Source organism: Antechinus flavipes, chromosome X, assembly GCF_016432865.1.
Source record: "Antechinus flavipes isolate AdamAnt ecotype Samford, QLD, Australia chromosome X, AdamAnt_v2, whole genome shotgun sequence".
In the NCBI taxonomy this organism is placed as follows: domain Eukaryota; kingdom Metazoa; phylum Chordata; class Mammalia; order Dasyuromorphia; family Dasyuridae; genus Antechinus; species Antechinus flavipes.
Window position 1 is genome coordinate 75,912,075 of NC_067404.1, and position 25,074 is coordinate 75,937,148.

Sequence of the window (25,074 nt, forward strand, 5' to 3'; positions counted from 1 at the left end):
GCAATATAATGGCCCCTGATGTTTGTGTGATTGCTTCTTCTGCTACTTTAAGAATTTTATTTTAGATGAAAAGTTGGGAGTACATTTACAGTTGCTCCAAAGCCCCAGTTAGGAAAATTTCTAACATTTGGGCAGAATTTAGCACTCTTAATCTGCATTTTTATCACTGGTTAGCTCCCCGGGTCTCTTTGTGGTTGAGGCAAAATTCAGGTTGCTGAAAACATTAGTGAGGCAATAGATTATATTGGAGTGTTTATGGATAGAGAGGCCCTTGGCTGGGAAGCTGCAGAAAGAACAGTATTTCTAGGGACTTCACTCTGTCACTAAATCGGTGGATAAAACTTGGGGCGTCAACTCGAGTCTTCTGCTCTGAGATGCTTGTAGAGCCCCTCTCCCATAATTCCTTCCTGGCCACTTTAGTGCCTTCTCCCCTGCCTCCTTGTAGTAGTTACTCCTGGGCTGTAGTTTCTTTCTGCCACAGCTGTATATAATCCTACTCTTTCTTCTCCAATTACAGACCTAGGGATCCTCACCTGGTGCTTGGATACCAGCTCCTTCTCCTACGCAGAAACAAGTCCCTTAAACAGATGGTTCGAATTGCTGTGTAAGCCCGGTTCATATTCCGTCAAGAAATGGTCTTAACAAAAGTAAGGTAGGATAATAATGGTCTTAAAACTATTTTCATTTATTTATTCAACATTTATATTTTTCCCAAAATTTTGAGTTCCAGATTCTCTTCTCTTCAGTCCTTCCTCCACCCACTGAGGAGGCAAGCAATATGATAACCATTTTATATGTGAAATTGTGCAAAATATATTTCTCTCTTAACTGTGTTACTATATTAAAATGGATTTTTATTGATATCTTTGATTTAAATATCTCCTAGATTTCTCCATCTTTTCCCCCAGAAAAACAAAGAGAAGGGGAAAATTAACATTAAAAAGCCCTGTCATTTTATGCAATTTCTGTGTATCCCCCACCTCTATTACTGACTTAGGGCTAAGTCTCTCCTCTCCCTTCTTTGAGACTGATCTTCACAATTTCGCAACATTTATTTTTATTGTTTCATTGTTGTTTTGTACACTACACTAGCTGTTGTTATATGTTATTTTAGATTCTCTCTTTTAATCTCCTTTATTAATTTGCTTTTCTATTTTAAATGATACTAAATGGTTTTAATGATTGCTTCAGCATCTAGTAGTAGTGAGGTTGTATAGAGTCCAGAAGACCCAAGTTCCAATGTGGCCTCAGACAGTTACTAGTGGTGTGACCTTAGGTGAATCACTTAATCTTTGTCTGCCTCAGTTTCCTCAACTGTAAAATGGGGGACAATATGGCATCTTTCTTGTAGTAAGGATCAAATGAGATAATATATACATAAAGCACTTAGCATGGTACCTGGCACACTTAATAAGTACTTGTTCCTTTTCCTTCTACCTTTACGATATAATTTGAGGTCTAGAAGTGTTCATTATCCTTCATTCACTTTAACTAGAAGGATGTGATGTGAAAACATTTTTGAATTATTTCCCTTAATATTACAGATCTTTTGGTCTTCCAAATGAATTTTCAGATTATTTTTTCAAGTCCTATAAGATTATCCTTTTGATAATTTAACTGATACAGCATTACAAAAGTGAAATTAACTTTGATAGTTTTGTCACGGTTATTATAGTGGTACATCCCAGCTGTGATCAGCTATTTAAGTTGTTTATTTCTTTAGTGATTACTTTTAATTGAATCTCTGTGTAGTAAGTGTGATTCAGCAGATTGGCTCCTAAATATTTATTCTTTAATTATTTTGAAAAGGATTTCCCTGTGGCTCTTGGATTTTTTTTTTTTGTTATATTGAAATGCTGTTGATTTTTGAGGATTTATTATGTAGTCTGCAACTTTGCTAATACTATTATCTGCCTTGGTTAGTTTTTTCTGTTGATTTGCTAAGAAAACTATCATGTCATTATTAGCAAATAGGCAGAGTTTTGTCTTCTCTTTGCCTGCCTTTATGCTTTCAGTTTCTTTCTCAGTGCTATTGCTGGCATTTCTAAAATTATATCAAATGATAGCAAGGAGAGAGCAAACTTTTGTTTTTGCTCTAGTTTGTTGGGGAAGAAGCTAGTGCATTCCCATTGCATGTAATGCTTGATTTTTAGTTTGGGATAGATACTTCTATGATATGTTTTAAGACCCTCTGTGCTTATAGAGGGAATAAATTAGCATTATGCTTTTTCAAAGTTTTTTCCCCTGCATCTACTGATATAATCTTATGGTTCTAGACATTTTGTTTTTGTTTTTTAAGCGTGATTATGTTGATTCTTTCTCTGATTTTTCTGAACCATCCTAGCATCCCTCATATAAATTCACCTAGGCCATAAGGAATACTTTCTTGGATAAAGTGCTGTAGTCTAATTGACAGTTTTTAAATTGATATAGAGGAATGAGATTGGTCTATTTTTTCTTCCTGTGCTTCTTCATTTCCCAGTTTAGGTATTAGAATTATATTAGTTTCACTTACTATTTGTAATATTTTAATTCACCTCTTCGATATTGACTTTCAAATAGCAACCAATAGAAGTAAAAAAAAAAAAGAAAAGAAAAGAAAAATGCATTCTTCAGTCTAAATCAAAGGGCAAAATGGCTAGCTGGTATCAAAAGGAACAGCTTACATTTTATATACCCCATAATGGCCAGAGAGGCTGTTGCAGACCACGGAAAGGATGACTCTCCTGAGCATGTACAGGTCAGGTCAAGAAAAATCCAACACCATCTAGTGGCTAATTTATGTAACAAGATTTTGAGTCACCCAAAATCATCTACTCAATTTCTCCTCTTCTCTCCTTCTCCCTCTCTCTTCCATTTGGGAAAAAAGGAAAAAACTAAACCTTTGTAAAAATATGCACCGTCAAGCAAAGCAAATTTCTACTTTGTCCATGCTAAAAAATAATGTATGTCTCATTTTGTGTCTCGAATCCATCACCTCTTTGTCGGAAGTGGGTAGCATCTTTTTATATCCTCCCAACCCTGCCTATTTGGAGTTCATTTTTGTTAATTTGTAGAGTGGGAGCGGAAACCTCAGGGTGGTGTTGATTTGCATTGCTTTTATTAGTGGTTGGGAGATTTTTTTTCATGTGATTGTGAATACTTTGTACATTTTGTTTTTTATTTGAGCTGTTTGTTCATGTCCTTTGACCATTTACCTATTTGGAATTACTTTTAGTCGTGCGTGTGTGTGTGCGTGTGTGTGCGCGTGTGTGTGTGCGTGTGTGTGTGTAGTTTATATATCGTGGTTACCAAACCTTCTCAGATAAATTTGAAACAAAGATTTTTTTCCTCTATTATAGACCACTTCCCTTTTTATCCTAGTTGTACAATGTTTTCATTGCATAAATTGTTCTCCCGGTTCTGCTCACTTCATTCTGCATCCGGTCTTACAAGTATTTCCTCTCAAACCATGCTTTAAGTCATTTGTGATACTAAAGATATATTTTCCTATAGTCATATACCATAACTTGTTCAGGTATTCCCCTGTTAATGGGCACTTCCCTTCTTAGTTTTTAGTTCTTTGACACTACAAAAAGAGCTGCTATCGATCTTTTAAATGTAATGGTCATTTTCTTCTTTCTTTCATCTCTTTGAGGGCATAGACCTAGTAGTGTTAATGTTTGGTCAAAGGATTTGCATAGTTTAGCAACTTTTCCAAATTACTTTCTAGAATTGTTGAACCAATTCAAAAGCTGCCTCAACAATACTTTAAAATTCTTGTTTTCTTGCCAGTATTTGGCATTTCCTTTTTTTGGTCAACTTTGTCAGTCTAATGGGTATAAGTGACTTTGTTTTGTATTTCTCTAACTATTAGTGATTTGGCACATGTTTATATGGTTACTGATGTGTGTGTGTGTGTGTGTGTGTGTGTGTGTATGTGTATGTGTGTACATACACATATATTCTGGAAATAAGATGTTCATTTGAGAAACTTGCTGCAGATATTTTTCCCCTAGTTAAAATTGGTTCCCTTCTAACTTTAGCAGCACTGATTTTGTTTGTGAAGAATCTTTTAATTTCATATAGTCCAAATTGTCCATTTTATCTTCTCTGTTCCTCTTTGTCCCTTGTTTGGCCATAATTGTTTGGTTTGTAATTTCTTTCTTGCTTCTCTAATTTTCTGAACTTTCAAAAATATGACTTTTTAAAAATTATACAAATAACGTGTCTACTGGGAACTTACTATAAGTAAGTCCAATTTCTGTTAGATTGACTTCTGGTTTTCCCAGGATGAAATAATTAGACCTTACTCCAATAGCTGGAGTATTTCTCGGCTACTAAGATTGTTTGATTCTGATCTATTCCAATGATTGACTTTCTATTTTTAACCGGTATCAAATAGTTATGATGATGACTGCTTTGTTGTACACTTTGAGATCTGTTATTGCTAGGTACCTTTCTCAGTTTTTCATTATTTCACATGAAATTCTTGACCTTTTTTCCTTTAGATGAATTTTGTTATTATTTCTTATCTAGCTCTATAAAATAATCCTTTTGCATTTTGATTGTTATGGCACAGGCTAAGTAAGTTAATTTAGGTATTTTTATTGTATTGGCTTGACCTACCTATGAGCAATTATCCGATTGTCTGCATTTCTGTAAAGATTATTTTAAAAATTGTTTTCATGTGGTTCCAGTGTATGTCTTGGGAGACTCCCAGGTATTTAATATATTTTGTATTTAATTTTAAAGGAATTTCTTTTTATGTCTCTTCCTTGAGCATATTTTTGGGGTAGTAAACAGCATTGCTGTATTATTTATGTAGAGTTATTTTGTATTCTACAACTTGACTGAAGTTATTAGTTGTTTCTCAATGGAAACTCTCATAACACTTTCAACGAAATTGTAGAATGACTTAAAGGGTTACCTTTTAGAGTTCTCTAAGTAATTTATCTGCAAAAGTGATTGTTTCATTTCCTGTCATTTGGCACCTGTCCCCATCACAATGCCCTGGTGCAGGTGCTTTGATATCTGTGTGAAACCTCCTCTTGCCCTAGTGAACAGCCTTTCCTAGGTTCTGAAGTGTCGCTGACCCCAACCCAGTGTCCAGTGTACAAAGACCCCCTCCATGTGACTCCCTGTGTTGAGCTAGACAAAAAAAGGTCTCATTGTGACTTTTTTCTCCTGAATTTCCACATCAGAACTTACTCTAGTGCATTTTCTAGATCTTTTGGGTCTAGATTTTCTAGATCTGTTGGGAGTAAGGAGCTCATTGTTCTCCTAGGAAGCATGCTTTTTAATCCACTATCTTTGTTCCACCCCTATACTAATTTTGCTTTTCCCTCTATTTAAAAATAGAGGTTGCTTAAAAAGGAGGTGAGAGAAAGATATATATAACACGTAGGTTCCATAATTGGTATAATCTGCTTTTGCTCTAGGTCCCTCTTCTGTTCCTTTTGATACCGCTAAGCCATAAAGTCTTACTCTTTTTTTTTTCCTTTTTAAAACATTTCTTTACAATCTACCCTGTGAGGTTAGTTTGCTTCCCTAATAGTTAACCTCTTCTTATTCATCCCTTTCTTCATCCTCCATTATCTTCACTTTCTCTCATGTTGGATGGATTGTTCCAGCAAATTCTGGTTTGTGCGTTCTCCCCTGCTTTGGCTAGTTTAGATGCAAGTGAGGTTCAGGTGATGCTTACTCCCTCTACTCCTTCCTCCTTATAATTAACCCAAACTTACTATTCCTTTCTTCCTTCAATTTCCTTTCTATCTTGCTTTCTTTCTTTGCTGAGGCAATTGGGCTTAAGTGACCTGCCCAGGGTCACACAGCTAGGAAGTGTTAAGTGTCTGAGATTATATTTGAACTCAGGTCCTCCTGGCTCCAGGGCTGCTGCTCTATCCACTGTGCTACCTAGCTGCCTTTCCATTTCCTTTCTTAAGCTTATCAAAACAACAAAACCATTCTTAAGTTTACCCTTATTTAACTATGATCTCCAATAAATTGGGGTTGTTGAAAGATACTTTTCCCCCTATTTTTTAATTTAGTAGTTTTCTATTATTACTGTAAATATTTCATCCTTCCATAGCTCTTTCTGATTGCTTACTCACTTTTTTTTATGTTTCTCCTAATTCTTGTGCTTGTATTTCAAAATTTTGTATCAACTCGGGTCTTTTCATCAGAAATGCTTGGAAATCCTCTATTTGATTAAAGATACATGTTCCCCTGTAGGATTATATTCAGTTTTATTGGAAAGGCTATTCTTGGTTGTAGACCTAGGTCTTTTGCCTTTTGAAATATCATATTCCATACTCATTACTCCTTTATAGTGGTAGCTGCCATATCTCTTGTGATCCTGAATGTGGATCCTCAGTACTTGAACCCTTTGTTTCTGGTTCATTGCTGTATTTCTTTTTTTCTTTGACTTGGAAGCACTGAATTTCAGTTATATTCCTAAGAATTTTCATTTTGCGATTTCTTTCAGGAGGTGACTGGTGGATTGTTTATATTTTTAGTCTAGTTCAAATACATCTGAGCAATTTTCATTTGTGACTTCTTGAATTTTGATAGCCAGGTTCTTTTTTTCATTTAGTATTTTATTTTTCCCCAATGATATATAAAAACAAATTTTAACATTTGTTTTTAAAACTTTGAGTTTCAAATTCTCCCTCTTCCTCCCTACCTACTTCATCATTGAGAAGGCAAGAAATTCAGTAAAGGTTATACATGTGTAGTCATGAAAAAATTTCCATATTAGTCATATTTTGAAAGAAAACAGAAAAAAACCTCAAGAAAAATAAAGTGTAAACAGATGCTTCAATCTGTATTCTGAGACCATCACTTCTTTCTCTGGGGATGGATAGCATTTTTCATCTTAAGTCCTTTAGAATTGCCTCAGATCATTGTATTGCTGAGAATAGTTGTCGTTCACAGCTGATCATCTTATAATATTGCTGTTATTTTGTGCATAGTACATGTCACTTTGCATCAGTTCCTGAAAGTCTCTCCAGGTTTTTCTGAGAATATCCTGCTAATCATTTCTTTAAAGCACAATAATATTCCATCACAATCACATGCCATAATTTGTTCAGCTATTCCCCCAATTGATGGACTTCACCTCAATTTCTAATTCTTTGCTCCCAGAAAAGAATTGCTATAAATATTTTTGAACATATAGATCCTTTTTCTTTTTGATCCTATCTCTTTTTTGATACAGATCGGGTAGTAGTATTGCTAGGTCCCAGGGTATGCATGGTTGTTTTTAGGCCTTTGGGCAGAGTTCCAAATTGCTCTGTAGGATGCTCATCAGGTCACACAACTCCATCAACAATGCATTCATGTTTCATTTTTCCCACATCCCCTCCAATATTTGTTATTTTCCATTTTTGTCCTATTATTACTTCAAGCCTATTAGATTACCTAAGTACCTCAGAATTGTTTTAATTTGCATATCTCCAATGAATAGATGGAGGATTTAAAAAAAATATGGCTAAAGATAGCTTTGATTACTTTATCTGAAAACTGTTTATATCTTTTGATCACTTATCAATTGGAGAATGGCTTTTGTTTTTATAAATGTGACTCGGTTCTCTGTATGTTTGAGAAATGAGACCTCTATCAGAGAAACTTTTCAAAATGTTTTTCACAGTTTTGATTGCTAACTTCATTTCCCTACATCCTTTTTTCCCTTTGGTTTATTCTATTCTTTCTCTCCTTTCATCCTGAACATTTTTAAGTGTTTTGCTTCTGACTAGCCCCTCCTTTAATCTTCCCTCCCTTCTATCACACACCACCTCCTTCTCTTATCCCCTTCCCCTTCTACTTTCCTGTAGGGTAAAAAAGATTTCTATACCCAACTGATCATGCATGTTATTCCTTTTTTGAGCCAATTCTGATTAAAGTAGGATTCACTCACTCCCTCTCACCTTCATTGTATTCCCCTTACTGTAAAATCTTTTTCTTGCCTCTTTTATGTCAGAGAATTCACCCCATTCTCTCTTTCCCTTTTCTTTTTTCCAAGCACATTGCTCTCTCATCCATTAATTTTATTTTTTTTTGGATTTCATCCCTTCACACTCAACACACACCTATGGTTTCTATCTGTATATTCCATCTAACTGCCCTACTAATGAGAAAATTATGTTATTATCTTCTTGCTTCTTCATTTTTCTTATTATTAAGCTGTGCTTATTTTTCTTTACTAATAGTGTTTTATTTTTTTCTGATGGTATGAAAAGAGAGTTTTCAGCATTCATCTTAGTAATAATTTGGCCTCCAATTTTTTCTTCCTCCTTTGCTTCTCTCTTCTTCCCCAAGACATCAAGCAATCTGATATAAACTATACATGTGCAATAATGTTAGATGTATTTCCTCATTAGTCATCTTGGGAAAGAAGACTCAACAAAAGGGAAAAACAATGAGAGAGGGGAAAAAAACCCAACAAAATCAAAACCAGAAAAAAAGTGAAAAATAATCTTCTTCAATCAGATTGTCTTTTTGGACATAGCTTTAAAGTAGTTAAGCGATTCTTTCTATTTGACATATTTGCTAGGTAATTCTAGATAATAAGAGAAAGAGATCCATTGCATTTTTTTTATTTTTTTCAGTCTTTTGACTGCTTTATTATTTTTATTTTGCCACTATTTGTCATTCATGCCTGTTTTCCTTATTCTACTTGTCAGGGAGTCTGTTATTTAGGTAAGATTTTGTACTTCTTGTATTAAGGTATTAATTCTCTTTGCAAGTCTTTCCTTCAATGCTCTCATTAAAAATCAATCAAACAGACAAACAATTCTTTTCTCTAGGCTGGTGTTCAACAGGAGCTTATGGAGTTATTTTAAAAAAAATTGAGATAATTATACTTCAATATAACTGGCTTCTTTTGTTGTTCTATGTGTGTTGTTTCATGCATTTAAAAACATTATTCTGAGAAAGGATTCATCAATTTTACCAGATTGCTAAATGGGTCCATGACACACAAGTAGGTAAAGAATCCTTGCTAGAGACCTCTCATTCTGCTAAGAACCTCTCATTTTATTTAAAATATAATTTAGTATCTTTTTTTAATCTCTTGGTTCATTTTTCACCAGGAATTTTAGGTGACCTGGTTACTGAGCTCTGTCTTTCTTTGAAGCTTTGCACATAAATGATCCGGAGCGATTCTCTTTTTATGGTTTTGTGTCTTCCATGACCCTGCCTTCACAATATCTCTTTATTGCGAGTGTCTTTTTTGTTTATTTGTTTAATCATTCCTCCAGCCTACAGGTAACTAGGTAGCACAGTGGATAGAGTTCTTGACCTGTAGTCAGGAACACATGAATTCAAATCCAACCTCCGCTATTTAATAGCTTTGTGATCTTGGGCCAGTCCCTGAACTTGTCTGTCTCAGTTTCTTTATCTGAAAAATGAGGATAATAGCAACACCTACCTTTTAGGGTTACTCTGAAGATAAAATGAGATATTTTACATACAAGGAGATAATATTCAGATAAGTTAAAATTTAGCCAAAGGAAACTGGCAGAGATGAAAGAAGCAAGGAAATAAACATTTATTAAATACCAACTATATTTTAGTCTCTGTGCCAAGTACATTGTAAACATCGACTCATGTGATACAACAACATGTGCTACCTAAGCATTTTCTAAGGTCTTGTGGATCAATTTAGAATGAAAGCTCTTCATAACCTTATTGGCTCAAATCAAAGACATGTAATACAACTACAGAGTTCCTCATAATATTGGGACATACTCTCCCATAAGTGTGAACAGTATGGGATGGGACACACATAGAAGTTACAAGGACAGAGCTAATACATAGTGAGCACATGTGACTGGATGCCTATAAGAAGAGGCTGCTGCAGATGGATATGCTTTGCTTCTATCAGCTTTGGTCTCAAAGGCTCCACTTTATGCTGCTCCTAATGAATGCTGATCCATACCAAATTGGTTCTTGAGTGTAGTCTCCACCGTACATCTTGATCAATTGAAACCATAGTGTGGAAAATTGGTGGAATTTAGATATAGATTGGAAATAGAGGAAATTAATGGAGTTGGGGAAATTGATGGCATGCCTGGCACAGAAGTATGTTTATCGTCAGACTGCTGGAAATCTTTCCTTTATTTTTCTTCCTTTTCCCTGTCCTCTTTCTCCCTCCCTTCCTGTCTGCTTCTGTCTGTGTGGGACGTTATTGTACACAAAACAGCGATTAACAGAGTAAGAAAAAGTACAAAGGGGTTTATTAAGCTCTCTCTAGAAAGGGCATCTTCCATCTGACAAGGTGTTTGTCAGCAAAGAAGTGCAGAGCACACCTGATTAAAAGCCCCTTGCCCAGGTTGGTCTTTTCTCTCATTGTTTGGGGAAGTCCAGGCTCATATTCTAATTGCAGAAATCTAACCCCAAAACAAAAGAATACAAGTTAATAATAGTATACTTTTAAGTTACACTAGAGAATTACATACAAGCAGATATCCTTAGACAAGAGAATTCAAAGCCATCATCACCTTTAAAAGAAGTACTTAAATTCTAAGTAAGAGGTGGTCGGAAAACAGGAGGGGACAGACATCTGCCACTTTTAGCTAGAGCTCTATTTGTTATTATAAAGTCTCGTCACAATTATAGTTTAAGGCTCCGTTCCCATGAGAGTGTCTTCATATAGTTCATTCCACACACTTCCTTACATCCTTTTTATTTACCCCTTTTCTCCCCCTCAAATAGTGTCTGAAGCAGAAATCACAGAAACCTTGGAGAAAATTAGCAGTGTCCTAGAATTTGTGAGAAACAAGGAGAAATGGAGGCAGATTGTGCCATAGACTCTTGATCTGGGAGAGAAGATTGCCAAGTTCTTAGGCCAGGTAGAAATCTATGGCCTCAAATTCTGCAAAAGACATCTAGTTCAACCCTTTCATGTGACAGAAGGGTAAAGATTATAAATTAGCAGAGATAAGCAATATCTGAGCTGGGATTTGAACCTAAGGTCTCCTGCCTCCTAGTCCAGTTCTTTTTCCCAGACCCCACTGTTTCTCTCAAGAACTTTTAATAAGCTTATACTTTGTCACATCTTTACTCTTGGAAAAACTTGAACCTCAGTGCTCAACAAGTGGTTATTTTGGAATGAAAACCACCATCTGCTTTTCTCTCACCTCCCCAAAGGTCAAACCAAGCTAGTTTGAGTTGTTAAAATTTTCTCTATTTTAGTCCATACTAAGGAAGTGGGTAGGCCAAGTCACAAAGGAAACACAAGAAACTACTTCCTTTATTTATGCTAGTTTACATGCTATGCTTCTGCTAGTAAAAAACTATTGGCCTGAGGCCTGATTTGGCCAATCTGCCCCAGTCCTATTTGGCTATGGCAATCTTCCTTGATGCTGGTGCCTTCCCTCTGTTGATTATTTCCATTTCATTCTATCTAGAGCTTATTTGTATATAGTTGTTTCCATTTGTCTCCTCCATTAGAGTGGGAGCTCCTTGAGAGCAGAGACTGGTTTTTTTTGTTATTTTGTCTTTCTCTGTAAGCCTAGCACTTGGCACAGTGCCCGACTGTTCAAGTTTTTCCAAAAGCAGAGATGTGGCAAAGTATAAGTAAATGCTTAATAAATGCGCCTTGATTTGGAGTCAGGAGAACTGGATCTGAATTTTGGCGATGACCTTTTCTTACTGTATATACTTCAGTAAGTCACTTGACCTTTTCTGAACCTCTGTTTGCTCATCTCTGAAGTGGGGATGATATTTGTACCATCTTCATCACATGGGTCCTGGAGGACAGTGCTACTTTAGGTTGCATATAATTGCGAGCCATAGGAATTAGTCTCTAAAAAGCACAGCTTCAAGAAGAGGGCTCTTGATCATGAATGACCACTTAACATTAACTCCTCAGGTTTGTTTTATGTATTTTTTATTTGCTTTTTTCCTTTTTAGTTCATTTCAAAATAGCTGTTGGAAGCTGAGGAGGAGTAGATGATACTTTGCTCATTCTGCAATACACAAATCCCTGTCTGTTCTATATCATCCCATCCTCATCATTCATATTCCGGCTTCCCATCCATCTAGGAAACAAAAATAAGTGGATAAAGAATGACTACAATGGAGAATGTGACATTTCATAGAGTCAACAACCTGTAGAGCTTTCAGTCAGTGTAATTATGTAAGGTCATTCCTCTAGCCAATCTTTGCTCTTACTTAGCAGAGAAGCAACTGCTCCCTTGGGTTCTAGGGGTAACTCTATGGTAGGCGCCTCATTATTGCAATCCCTGAGACCTAACTGGTATGCTATTCACCATTTACCTGCTGGTAGATGGCTTTGCTTTTGGCAAAAGCATTTACTAAGATGAAATGGCAAGAAGAGTTGGTATGGAATATTCCCCCCAAAATTGGAACTCTTTCATAAATGCATACAACATCCATGGGTATAGTAGGCTCATATTTAAAGTATAATGGGGAGCAGCTAGGTGGCTCAGTGGATAGAGCACCAGCCCTGAAATCAGGAGGACCTGAGTTCAAATCTGGCCTCAGACACTTAATACTTTCTGGCTGTGTGACCCTGGGCAAGTCACTTAACCCCAATTGCCTCAGCAAAAAAAAAAAAAAAAAAAAAAGTATAATGATAAGTGAAGCCCACATGGAAGGAAAACATATAGCAGAGGGATACTTCATACCTACTGACTTCAGAAATTCTTTCCTTTCATCATAAAGTCCTTATATAGCTCTCTTCACATCTTTTTCTTTGCTTGATCCCCCTGAATTGTGGCTGAGCCATCAGTTAGAAAACTCTTGGTCACTTTCCCATTGTAGCTCCCAACATTATCACTTCTGCCAGCTCAATCAAAAAACATTTATTAAGCACTTGCTATGTGCCAGGCATTGTGCCGAGTTCTGAGTTGTACCAAAAAAAGCTAGTCCCTTCCTTCAAGGAGCTTACATTCTAATAGGAAAGCCGAGAACGTTGAGGTGGGAGTGGGGAGAAGGTAACTGCCTTGGGGAATGGGATAGAAAAATCCGGAGGAGGAAAGGAAGAGATGGCTGGCCTGGGAAGCTTCCTTCCGAGGAAGGAGCCTTTAAAGAGAGGTGCCAGCGGCGGTGGTACCGAGGTGGGAGTTCCAGGGCTGAAATACTCTTCCAAGATGAAGAGTTGTCTGGGGCCTGATGGGGCAGTTTAGAAGGCTGGACACACCTAAGATAGAGGTCTTTTCATCATCATTTCACTATTGAAAATCCTTGAGCCACGAAAGGCAGGAAGTAGGCTTCCCCCTCCCATTTTCCATATGGTCAGATTCTGGCATGTTTGCTGTTCTCACAGCACACTTGGTCTCCCGACAGTGTATTTTCATAGGCTGCCCCTGTATCTAAAATTGGGTCCCTAAGAAAGTCGGGACAAACTTGAAGGACAAGCTCAGCTAAAATCTGCTTTTTTGCAAGAAGCCTTTTTCAGCTCCCCAAAATGTGAGCGTTTCTCCCCAAGTTATCCTGCATCTATTTTGTCTCTTCATGGCCCTTTACGTGTTGGATTGTGAACCACTTCTTGATAAGTACTGTAGTGCTTTCTGGGTTGGATATCTCCAATGCTGAGTACAATGTGTGCCTTATAGTAAGCACCTTAGAAATTGTCTGTCTCTCTCTGTCTGTGTATGTCTGTCCTCTGTCACGACTCTGTCACCTGTCTGTTACAGCTCTGAGACAGACAGAGACAGAAAGGGACAGAGTCAGAGACAGACACACACATGGAGGCAGACAGTGACACACACACACAGACACACACACATAGTGTTCCCCTGTCATCTATCATGACTCTGTTGCGGCTCTGTCACCTGTCGTGCCCCTGTCGTCTATTGCAGCTCCATCGCCTGTTGTGCCCATGTCATGCCTGCCATGCTACTGTCATCTACCATGGCTCCGTTGATTGTTGTGCCCCTGCCGTGCATCTGTCATCTATTGTGGCTCTATCGCCTGCTGAGTGTTGTATCTCTGGCTATCATTTCTATTATTCAAATCCATTGGATCCAGGTATTCTTTCTCTAAAATACCTACATACACTAATCCATACCTGGCTGGGATGGATTTATATGGATCCATATAAGTCAGTAACCATTTATTAAGTGTCTACTACGTGCCAAGAATCGGGCATACACAAAGTGGCCAAAAATGGACCCTCTCCTCGAGGGGGCAACAGAATCCAACTCCAGAACCTTTCTGCTGATCTCGGAGCAGTAATTCTTCATCTGCTTGGCCCTTTTGGTAGGCAATCTGGGGAAGTCTCAGAAGAATATTTTTAGATGTATAGAATAAACAGTGCATAGAGTGTTAGTCAGGAAGAAGCTCAAATCTAGCCTCAGATCTTACTGCCTGGGCAAGTCACTTAACTCTCCCTCAGTTTCCTTATCTGTCAAATGAGAATAGTAGTAGCACCTATCTTCTAGGGTTGTTGTGAGAATCAAATGAGATAATTGTAAAATGCTTAGCACACAGTTATTTCCTCTATGTAAATGTTAGCTATTATTATTGTTGTTATAAAGGAAGCAATTGTGAGTAAAACAGTTATTGACATAATTTTTAAAATTCATGAAAGCTGTCTTCTTTAGCAATTTTTTTTAATTTAAATTTTTTTGTCTTAAAACTGATTTTAAACTTAAATATAAAATAAGGGAAAAAAATTGCCAGGTATACAGCAGAACCTGAGAGGATTTAATACAGAACAATACATTCCATTTCAAGGACCTATATAATAAATACTATGCATTGTTTTCACAGCTGGCCAGCTTTTCTTTTTCTTTGTAGATTTTCTTTTGTTCTCTGCTGTGCACTTTTAACATTTTCCTTCTCCTGCAAGAAGGATACAATTAAACACAGATGGGATATATCTACATATTCATAAATATCTATAAACACATACATATTTACATTTTTTAGATATAGCTATTTTTATAAAAAGCATTTTAAATTTATGTTCATATAATTCTTGTGTCTGTTTTGCAGGTGTACTCTTAGGTATTTCATACTGTTTAGTTATTTTAAGTGGTCTAAAACAGTAGTGAATATAATTGATATAGTTTGCCTATTTTCTTTGTTTTGATTAAATCTAATTTTTTTCTTTTTCGCTGAGGCAATTGGGGTTAAGTGACTTGCCTAGCGTCACACAGTTAGGAAGTGTTAAGTGTCTGAGGTCACATTTGAACTCAAGTCTTACTGACTTCAGGGCTGGTGCTCTAGCCACTGCGCCACCTAGCTGCCCCAATTAGCTCTATTTTCGCTTTAATTTTGCCTGAGATTATGATTACTATACCTGCTTTTTTAATAAAATAAACTACTCCTGACCTTTATTTTATATTTGTGAATCTCTCATTTTTATAGCATTTTTTGAAAGCAACATATTATTGAGTTCAAATTTTTAACCTGCTATCAGTTTCCATTTTATGGGTAAATTCATCCTATTCACATTCTAAGATATATCTACTTGTATATTTTCTTCCTGCCCATTTTTCCTTACCATTCTTCTTACCCTATTCCTATTCCTCCTCACTCTTCTGCTTTACTTCTACCTGCTACCTTGTCCACCTATTCCTTAACTTACCCAGAATCCATCCCTTATCATCTTCCCCCACAGTATCTCCTTGCCTTCTTTCTTTCTGAATGTATATGTTGTTCCCTCTTTAATCCATTCCCAATGAGAGTAAGGTTTCAACACTAGCCATGCTCCCCGCCCCCAGCTTCTTCTGTATCAGTTTTTCCTTTTTTTGCCTCATTTGTATAACATAATTACTCCTTTATATCTCTCCCTACACAGTTTTAATTATTTTAGTATCACCCCATAATACTCAGTTCAGCCCAAACTGAACACAAACAAAAATAATAGTCATAAAAGAACTGATATTTTCATATATAAGAAGTAAACAATTTTATCTTTTTGAGACCTTTATAATTGGTCTTTAAGGTTTACTTTCTATTTCTCCTGGATGCCATGTCAAATTTTCCCTTACATTCTATTTTTGTAACAAATACCTGAAAGTTCAATAAATGTCCACTTTTTTTTCCACTGAGGACTGCACTTTACTTTTCTGGCTGTTATACCCTTAATTATACCCCAGCTCTTTTGCTTTATGAAATATAGTGTTCCAAGACTTAAAATCAACATAGTAGCTGCTAGGTCTTCTGTAATCTTTACTGTAGCTCCAAGATATTCAAATTGGTTTTTTTCTTGTTACTTATAATATTTTCTCCTTAACCTGCCTGGGAGCTTTCATAGCACAGCTGCTATTGATGTCCCTCAACAGCGGAAGGTCCTTGAATCTCCTATTCAGCTGTCATTGTTCAGTGATGAACTTGCTGAGGGTGAGGCTGCCTGGCAACCCCATTTGCCTCTAGGGCCGCTTGTTTGTTGATTCTACAGACTTGGCTCTTCACTCTGGTAGAATTTCTTGTCCCCAGAGATGAGGTCTTTCCTGGGGTCTTCTTAGATTGTCTTAGGTTAGAACAACTCTTTACCCAGAAGTTTATTTCTGCTGCTCTATATTCCCTAGGAGACAATGTTCTTTTTCTGTGGAGGAAATTTGGAGAGCTGAAAGTTTTCTGACCTACTTCCCCTGTCTTCCCAGAATCCTCTCTAGCATTTGTTGCAATTGTGATGAATTCTATTCACAAGTGCAGAAGGACAGTTAACTGAAAAGCTTTAACAAAGGATTCTGTTGGCTAGTATTACTTGATCTAGGATTCAAAGGCAGAAACATAAGCTAAGAAAGTCCTAGTATACCAGATGTGATTCATTCTGCTCCCATTTGAACTCTGCCATCGAGAGACTGGTCACTCCCATTCTTTTCAACTGGAACATTTCTGAAGCCACATAATTAGCAATTACTAAGAAGATCAGATAGACCTTATAGCACAATGCAAGCCCTCAAGAAATTGTCCACTGCATTATGCTGTCAGTCCTCCAGTGACCAGAATACTTCTTTCCTTCCTTCTGAGGCAAAGCCCCAACACTAAAAAGCAATGGGCCAGGCACTGAGTGCTGGGGATATAAGGAAAGAAAAAAGACAGTCCCTGTTCTTAAGGAGCTCATATCCAAATTGGGGAGATGCTCTTAAAACAGCTATGTACAAGCAAGAGAGAGGATAAATTGGAGATAATTATGGAAAGGCCAGAGCATCTAAGGGTGAATCAAACAAAGTTTCCTGTAGAAGGTGAGATTTTGTCTCATGCCAGGTAGGACAGGGAGGCGAGGGTCACTAGTGTTCCATTAAATGTAGCATTAATGACTACATTTTACTCTCGTTTGTCATTTTGTGAAGTTGTTACAATTTTTTAGGAGACACTTGATTTGGGAGAAGTCACAAGATTACTTACAACTTACAACTGTCATCCAATTTAAGGAATGTCATAAAACTACCCCTCTCCCTCTCACCTTAGTCTCTCTGGATCTCCTCCACACTAAGAAACTGGGTATCATAATCCCTTTCTCTTGCATTTCCCTACCTCCAAATTGCATAATAACTATGTAGAAATCAGTGATCAACATTCTTAGAAATCAAGAACCTTGGACTCTGTTTCTGGAACTGTGTGCGTTGCCAAATTGTTTTTTGGATGTAACTACTCAATACCTTTATTCTATCATAACACTAGATCGAAGAATACATGCCAAGGTGTAAGTTCTAAGTAAACCGCAGTGTAGGAAGGGGATGAGCTATAAAGGGCTTGAAAAATCAGAGAATTTTGTTTGATCCTGAGAATTATAGGGAGCCACCGGGATCGAGCCACCGGGATTTACTAAACAGGGGAAGTGATGTGGTCAAAACTGGGAAGAACACTTCTCACATCTGAGTGAAGGATGGACTGATTCAGGGAGATCAACCAGTAGCTATTACAATAGTCTAGGCTTGAGGTGATGAGGGCCTAAAAACGGGTGATAGCAGTGTAAGAGGGGAGAAGAGAGTGTATACAAGACATGGCAGGAACATAGACCAACAGGTCTTGGCAACAGATTAGATAAGGGGAGTGGAAGATGGCACTTAGGTTGTAAACGTGGGAAACTGAAAAGATGGTGATACTCTGGACAGTAACAGGGAACTTATATTCTTAAAATGCAATGCAACTGGTAGGTTAATTGGATAGGATCAAAAAACTCACTTTCAGCCAGTGGTCTAAAGACCAATAAAAAGAAATTTTATAAGCTGTCCATCTAGCACTCCAGTTGGAAAACATATTGAACTACTTCCTTCTGGCTAATAATAACAGCGGGCATTTTCGTAGCCTTTTAAGGTTTACACAGTACTTGATAAGTTATCTCGCTTTATTGTTATTCCCTTTTTACAGATGATGAAACCAGGACACAAAGAAGTGATATTGCTTTCCAGGGTCCTGTAGCTGTCAGGGGAAGGATTTCAACGCAGACCTTCTAACTGTAAGTCCAGTACTCTATCCATTGCTCTACAAAGTTAGCTCTGAACAAATGTTATCAGGGTCTTATAACTAAGGTTATCTTGTCACTGATGTATGATTCTTCCTTATGACAATTTGCAGGAGGGAAAATTTTGGGAAAGTTTGTATTATCCTGGGGATTGATGTAGAACATACCGAGAACTTGCAATGTAAATATAGCTCTTCCCTTAAAGTGAACCTCATCCAAGCCTTTTTTGTTGTTGTTCAGTGGCTTTCATTTGTAACCCCATTTAGAGTTTTCTGAGCAGAGATACTAGGGTGGTTTGCCACTTCCTTCTCCAGCTTGTTTTACAGATGAGGAAACTGAGGCGCACAGGTTTTAGATGACTTGCTCAGGGTCATACAGTATCTGAGGCTGGCTTTGAACTCGGGAAGATGAGTCTTCCTGACTCCAGGCCAAGTGCTCTATCCCCTATGCCACTTAGCTGCCCCCTTTCTAATCTTAGGCTACATCTCTGCAAAGTTCAACAGAATGTTCAAATTGTTAAAGTTGAGTGCTTGAATTTATTTCTCTTATTTCCTCCACAATTGCTAATGAGTTTACAAAAGAACTGGGTTGTTACCAGATGCCAAAATCAATATTTCTTTAGAAAACAGATGTGCTGAGGGTCCTCTCCCCTGCGCCTCTCCTCCCCCCCGGAAAGCTGAGCTGCTCAAAACATTTTTGTGGTGCAGGATTTCTTTCCCACACATCCTGCATGTAACCTCAAGAGTCCTTGGCTCTATGTTTCCCATTAGAAGGATCACTCTATCCTGAGCTCTCTAATGAGTCATAAGAGGTATAAGGAGTCCCCTTATTTAATATAGTTTTGGAGGAGTATTTTTACTAAAGCATTGAAGGCAGGGTGTTTGGAAACAAGAAAATGTGAAAATCAAAGAGAGCATTTTAGCCTCTGATGTGACCTCTTTCTGGTTGTTTGGCCTCTAGGGATTGTGGAGAAGTACCTTACGATACTAGTATTCTAAAATGAAATCTAAACAACTCAACACACTCCAGGAGTGCAAACCATTCGATTCCTTATTCCACAAACTATAAAATCATAAAGTATTCTGCCCAGGTCTTCACCTTTCTTGGAAGAACACCTATTCCAAGAGCTGACTTTTTCTTCATATAAAATCTAGCTGTGTGATCATGGGAAAGTCACTTAAGTACATTTTGACTCCTGAAAAATGAGAATCCTAATCCTATTTTCATTCCTATATCAGTGTTGCTTTGAGGAAATCATTTGTCAACTAAGAAACTTTTCCAATTTAACAAGTACTTGCCTCTCCGTCCCTCAACCTCAGCCCTCAAAGGCATAAACAACTCTACTTACCATGCTGTACAAGGTTAGTATTGTACTTACACTCGGTGAAGTATAAACATAGACACTTGAGCCGAAAGATTTTATGGGGAAATGTAGTGCCTTGATGCCCGGGGAGAATGATGGAGGCTTGCTTTAGCAAAAGCAAGAGTTGCTGAAGTCTTTCTTGGCCCTTGGCCCTTCCTGACCTACCAAAACTGCCTTGTATTTTACTTTGTATGCCTTTGCATTTACTTACACATGTGAGTGTGTGTGTGTGTGTGTGTGTGTGTGTGTGTGTTGGGGGGGGTGGGCAGGGAGCTTCCTTGGTATTTCCCCCATTAGAGGGTAAATTCAATGGCAGAAGGGATCATTCCACTCTTCTCACTTGTATCCTTGTCACATAGCACAGTGCCCGGCACATAGTAGGTGTTTAGTAAATACTTGATAGAGCCTCTCATTTTAAAATATTGGTGTGGCTCCTATTGCTGTGGTTTGGACTTTTGCAAAAACATTCGCCTTCGATTTCACTCTTCTCTGCTGTGCTGATCCTATGGCGATTGACCCAAAATAAGACCAGAGTGATGAAACTGAGTAAAGACCAGATTTATTTGAAACTTTTGAAAGAGGTCAAACAAGATGAGCTCCAATTTAAGGGAAAAAACATTCAAAAGATAAAAATGAAAGTGGCCCACTTAGTCTTTCAGTGTGCAGAGTTGAAAAATATGACCTAGCTGAATATTGAGAACTGTTGTCCTTCCCCATGGGAGTTTAGGCTGGAGAGAGGGTTCTGGGCAGGGAAAGCACAGAATGGCCAGTGAACCTCTCCACAGAGCATGGCTGGAGATGCTTCAAGACAATTTTTCCAAGTGTCCTGGGCCTTGGTTTTCTAGTAATCTGCAGACCATATTTATTTTCATCACTTTGATGAGCTAGGGGTCCCTAAGACATGCTGTTCTGGGATAGGCTGTGAGCTGAGCTAATAGCAGCAGTCCCCTGACTAATAACAAGTTCCAAGGCAGAGCCCTAAATATAATAGGCCTAATCCTCAACTGAGATTAATTCCTCCAGATTAGATCAGAGATCCCTAGGACACCTAGACGTGACTCTTATTTCTAAAGAGAAAAACAGATTCCTTATGGATAGATGCAAGAGCACAAAGGAACATCGATCCCAATCTGTACCCTTACCTTAATCTGACCTCAAAAATAAACAGAAAAATCACTACAAATGTAACCTGCCCCACCTGGGCATGCAGGAAAACCTTCCTCCTCCACTATTGTAGAGGTCATGGATTGCCCCCCAGGGTGAAATCCCTATCCACAAAGGCTCCAAGAACCAGCTCTGAGGCCCGTCGGGTTCTCTCCCTTCACACACACACCACACAGTTGGAATGACGCTCTGAGCACTAGAGGATTATGGTCTAAGCGTCAAAGAATCTACCTGTTGAAAGTAATAACCTAAAAATACCTCAAGGGGTCCCTCTGGACAGCTGTTATGGACGATACCGTGAGGGGGGTAGTGGAGAAATACAGGAGAAAAACAATTTGGAATTGCTTCCTTAAAGCTACTGGGGATTAGAGGGAACACATGAGGTGAAAAGACTCCCAGTAAATATGTGGGCTACTTGGTTGGCTGGCTGGTGACCCCCATGAGGAGCTCTACCTATTCGAGCTAAGGTTGGAGTTTTTAGGGCCGGCCTTGTGGATCAAGAGAAAAACAAGTCTATTTCTTTCTTCAAAGCAAAATGGCAAATTTCAGAGTACAGCTAACTCTTCAGTTAGAAAACATGCAGAAACATTTGCAGTTTAGTATAAAAACTGATTAACAAATATAGCCTTATAAGTAGGTTTAAAAAATTCAAAACATGCATCCCCTCAAAATATTTTCCAGCTTACCCACATTTACCTTAAATCAGAGCGTGGGAGAAAGAGGAAAGAGAAATGTGGAGGGGACCTTGTCTTTCCCAGCACTTCCTTCTTTTTCTTCAATTTGATCATCTCCTATACTCTCTGGTAGGCAAGGGAGATCTTGGGAAATGGGGGAGAAGCTCAAAATGGGAAGAGGACAAGCAATTTCTGGGTCAGGAGGGGAATTGGGCAAGATTACAAAATAAAAGGAGAGAAGAGGTTGGAAAAACATTAGATATAAACTCTGAAGGCAGGGATCATATCCCCAACTTTGTATCTGGTCTCCAAAGTACCTATCGTACACTGTGGGGCACACCCAATAGATGTTCAGTTATCCAGTAGATTTGTTCAGTCATCCAAAAGATATTCAATAGTTGTTGACTGAGGTAAAGCAAAGCAAAGCTTGTGAGCCTGTAGTTGGTCTGCAAGACTGCTGTAGTCACCATAGCCTCTGCTGCCCATCTGCTTTTAAGAGCCATGGTGGTTATCCAAGTTCCAGATAGAGCGGTTCAGCCTGACCTCATTTTGACTGCTGTCACTGCCAACATGGACTTCTAAAAGCTGATACGGACTCAAAGGCAGGTAGATCACTGCAGCTCCATCAAAATACACTCCTCTGATTTATATCATTGGACATCTGACAACGAGCCCTTTAAATTAAGGGCCGATGAAGAGGAGACTGAAAGCTAGGAATTCTTCTTTTTGTATGGTATACACATATTGGTAGAGTCGTATACCAGAAGGGACTGACATCTTAACTGAGCCCTCTACTTGCTCTGTAATAAGCCCATTTCTTACCAGAAGCAATAAAACCATCTCAGAATTAGAGAAAGGGAAAATGTCAATGAAGCCCAAATGAAAGAAGTGAAGATTTTTTCATCCTGTTAAGTTTGTTATATACCACTTTTTTTTTTTTTTTTTTAAATCAAAATGGCCTCAGGATAGTCACTGAAGGGCACTTGTGATTCTGGCTCACCATGAGTCATGAAAGGCAACAAACTTCTGAGAAGGATAAAAATGGGAAGTATATCAGCTCATCAGCTTTTCTCCATGAAAGTACTCTGGTGGTTACTTCCCTACATTAGAACTTAACACCAAAAAAAAACAAAAACAAAAACAACAACAACAACAACAAAAAATACACCGCCATCGGGTGCTGACTGGTGAAAGAAACTGGCATAAGTTTGAAGGTGCTATCCTTAATGGCGTCTTTTTTGTTTGTTTTGACTGGGTAGGATTCCCAAGAAATTGGTTTCTCCCAATATTAAATTTCATAACTATTACAAAATATGGCTGTTTTAGTTTCCATGAGAATGGTCCACTCCTCTCTCTAGGTTTTTAGGTCCGTGATTTGTGAACCTGAAAGTGTTTGATGACCTGCCTTTTCTGACTAGCCCAATGATTTCAGTTTTCATTGAATGATTTTCCGTGGAACTAATGGAGGATGGGAGAAACTTCCTGGTAGTCATATGTGATGTCCAAATAAATTATTCACTTTATTGAGAGGTCTTCTTCAGATTTTCGACTAGCACCACTGAATCAGTTTCTTCTTTAATTTGCTTTTCGTAGATGTCATATTTTTTCCAGTGCTGGAGGGAGGGGGGAGAAAAAGAGATAATTACTTCTAAGTCACGTCCTTTCCCTGGGTATCCATTGTCAATGCTTATTTTTGGTTCTGCGTGCATGGAAACATGTGGGCTTTTTTCTTGACCTAAAAAAAAACCTTTCATCTATTTGGAAACTTAAGGAAACAGAATGATCTGGAATTAACATTAAGGGAGAAAAAGGCATGAGACTATTGTATATTGGGAAATATGCTGTCCCAAGGGAGAGACACAATGGGAATTTTCCCCAAATGTGAGCTAAGTCTCATGCAAAAGTGGTGCCTTTTCCCTTCAACTGGTTCACTGGGTCATTAACCCTTTTTCCTGTTTCTTTGTGAAAGGCAATCCCCTAGTTTGAGAAAGGTGATTCATCTCATAGAATCATAAAGAGAGCTGGAAGGGGCCTCAGAAGGCCTGTACTCCAAAAGGCTTTTTTGAGCCTTTCCTAGCATGGGAAGTGAGGAATTTTCCAAGGGCACATAGGCAGTAACAGATCCAAGATTCAAACTCAGATCCTTGACCCTAAGTCCTATGCTCTTCACTGTTTAAATGGTGCTACGATGAGGCCTTTGGGTATCCCTAATCATTTGAGAAAATGTGGCATGACGCAGAACCATCTGAAGCTTTCTAGCCAAAAAAGTTAAAGCACTTCCTGATAATGGCACCAACACAGGGCAGCCCCATAGCACAGGAGTTTGCCAACAGTGATTTTAATTTTAAGCTTCCATTATGGTCTAGAGATTCTCATTTTCCCTCAGTACAGATTTCCAGGTGAGAAAAGGGGTCAGAGAAGAAGACATGGGAAGGAAATGGAGAAGAGAGAGAAGGAGAGGGAGAAGATATGGCTATTGGGCTGTCTCATGTGGGGAAGGAACAGATGCCTCAAGTTAATCATGTGTAAGACAGGACCCAAGCTAGTTTCCAGATTGGGGGAATGATTATACTGGCTAAAAAAACATTACAAGAAAAAGGACAAAATTCTCATTCATCATCTTCTGTCTGAATTACGCGTCCAAATTACAAACTAATCTTTTTCCGTTACTAGAATCTAAACTCACCTATGCTTGTTTGGTATAGTAAGTAATTTAGAAGGTTCATAAATTACAGTATTAATCAAATTTCCTCCCTCACCTCCTAACTAGATGGAAAGAATAGGCAGGTCTTACATCAAATTGAACCCAAGCAGCCAAACAGCTGCTGCCAGTGTGTTTCACACTGTGTAGATCTTTGTAGAACATAACTCTCAAGGCTTTTGATTCTTTGACAAAATCCCTGCTACCTCAATCTTGAAATTATATGTGTAAATAAATAAATCAGTGAGGCTACCAACCTACAACCCAATCCTTCAAGAAGCTTGTTCCAGCACTTCAGTTCTGGCCAGCTCTTTGTGACCCAAATTGGAGTTTTCTTAGCAAAGATGGTGAACTGGTTTGTCTTATCCTTCTCTGGCTCATTTTACAGGTGAGGAAACTGAGGCAAATACGGTTAAGTGACTCACCCAGAGTTATGCAACTAGTCACTGAGTCTGGATTTGAATTTAGGTCTTCAGGTCCACTGCAGCACTACCTAGCTGCCTTAAGAAGCTACCACATATCATTTAGAGCAAGGTTCGTTCTCTCTCTCTCTCTCTCTCTCTCTCTCTGTCTCTGTCTCTGTCTCTGTCTCTGTCTCTGTCTCTGTCTCTGTCTCTGTCTCTGTCTCTGTCTCTGTCTCTGTCTGTGTGTGTGTGTGTGTGTGTGTGTGTGTGTGTGTGTGTGTATGTACACATAGGTACCTTGGAGCCCTTTGGCCTTCACCTGGGGAAGCTTATGGGCCCTTTCTCAGAACAGTACTAAATACTAAATTATAAAGCAGAGGATTACAAAGGAAACGAAA

At 38.2% G+C, this 25,074-nt stretch overlaps 1 protein-coding gene and 1 long non-coding RNA gene across 3 annotated transcripts in view; one reads left to right on the top strand and one right to left on the bottom strand.

Annotated features, from left to right (window-relative positions):
* Positions 1 to 522: 522 nt before the first annotated feature.
* Positions 523 to 25,074, top strand: part of LOC127542940 (uncharacterized) — a 112,526-nt gene continuing 87,974 nt past the window's right edge. Inside the window, exons 1-2 of the long non-coding RNA XR_007948926.1 lie at positions 523 to 652; positions 18,277 to 18,364. This is a non-coding gene — a long non-coding RNA (uncharacterized LOC127542940). The remainder of the gene's footprint in view (positions 653 to 18,276; positions 18,365 to 25,074) is intronic.
* IL13RA1 (interleukin 13 receptor subunit alpha 1) overlaps positions 20,271 to 25,074 on the bottom strand; it is a 36,057-nt gene continuing 31,253 nt past the window's right edge. For both annotated transcript variants that reach the window (XM_051968880.1, XM_051968879.1), the window contains one exon: positions 20,271 to 23,184. In XM_051968880.1, the coding sequence (XP_051824840.1) occupies positions 23,092 to 23,184 (93 nt within the window). In that variant the 3' untranslated portion in view covers positions 20,271 to 23,091. The remainder of the gene's footprint in view (positions 23,185 to 25,074) is intronic.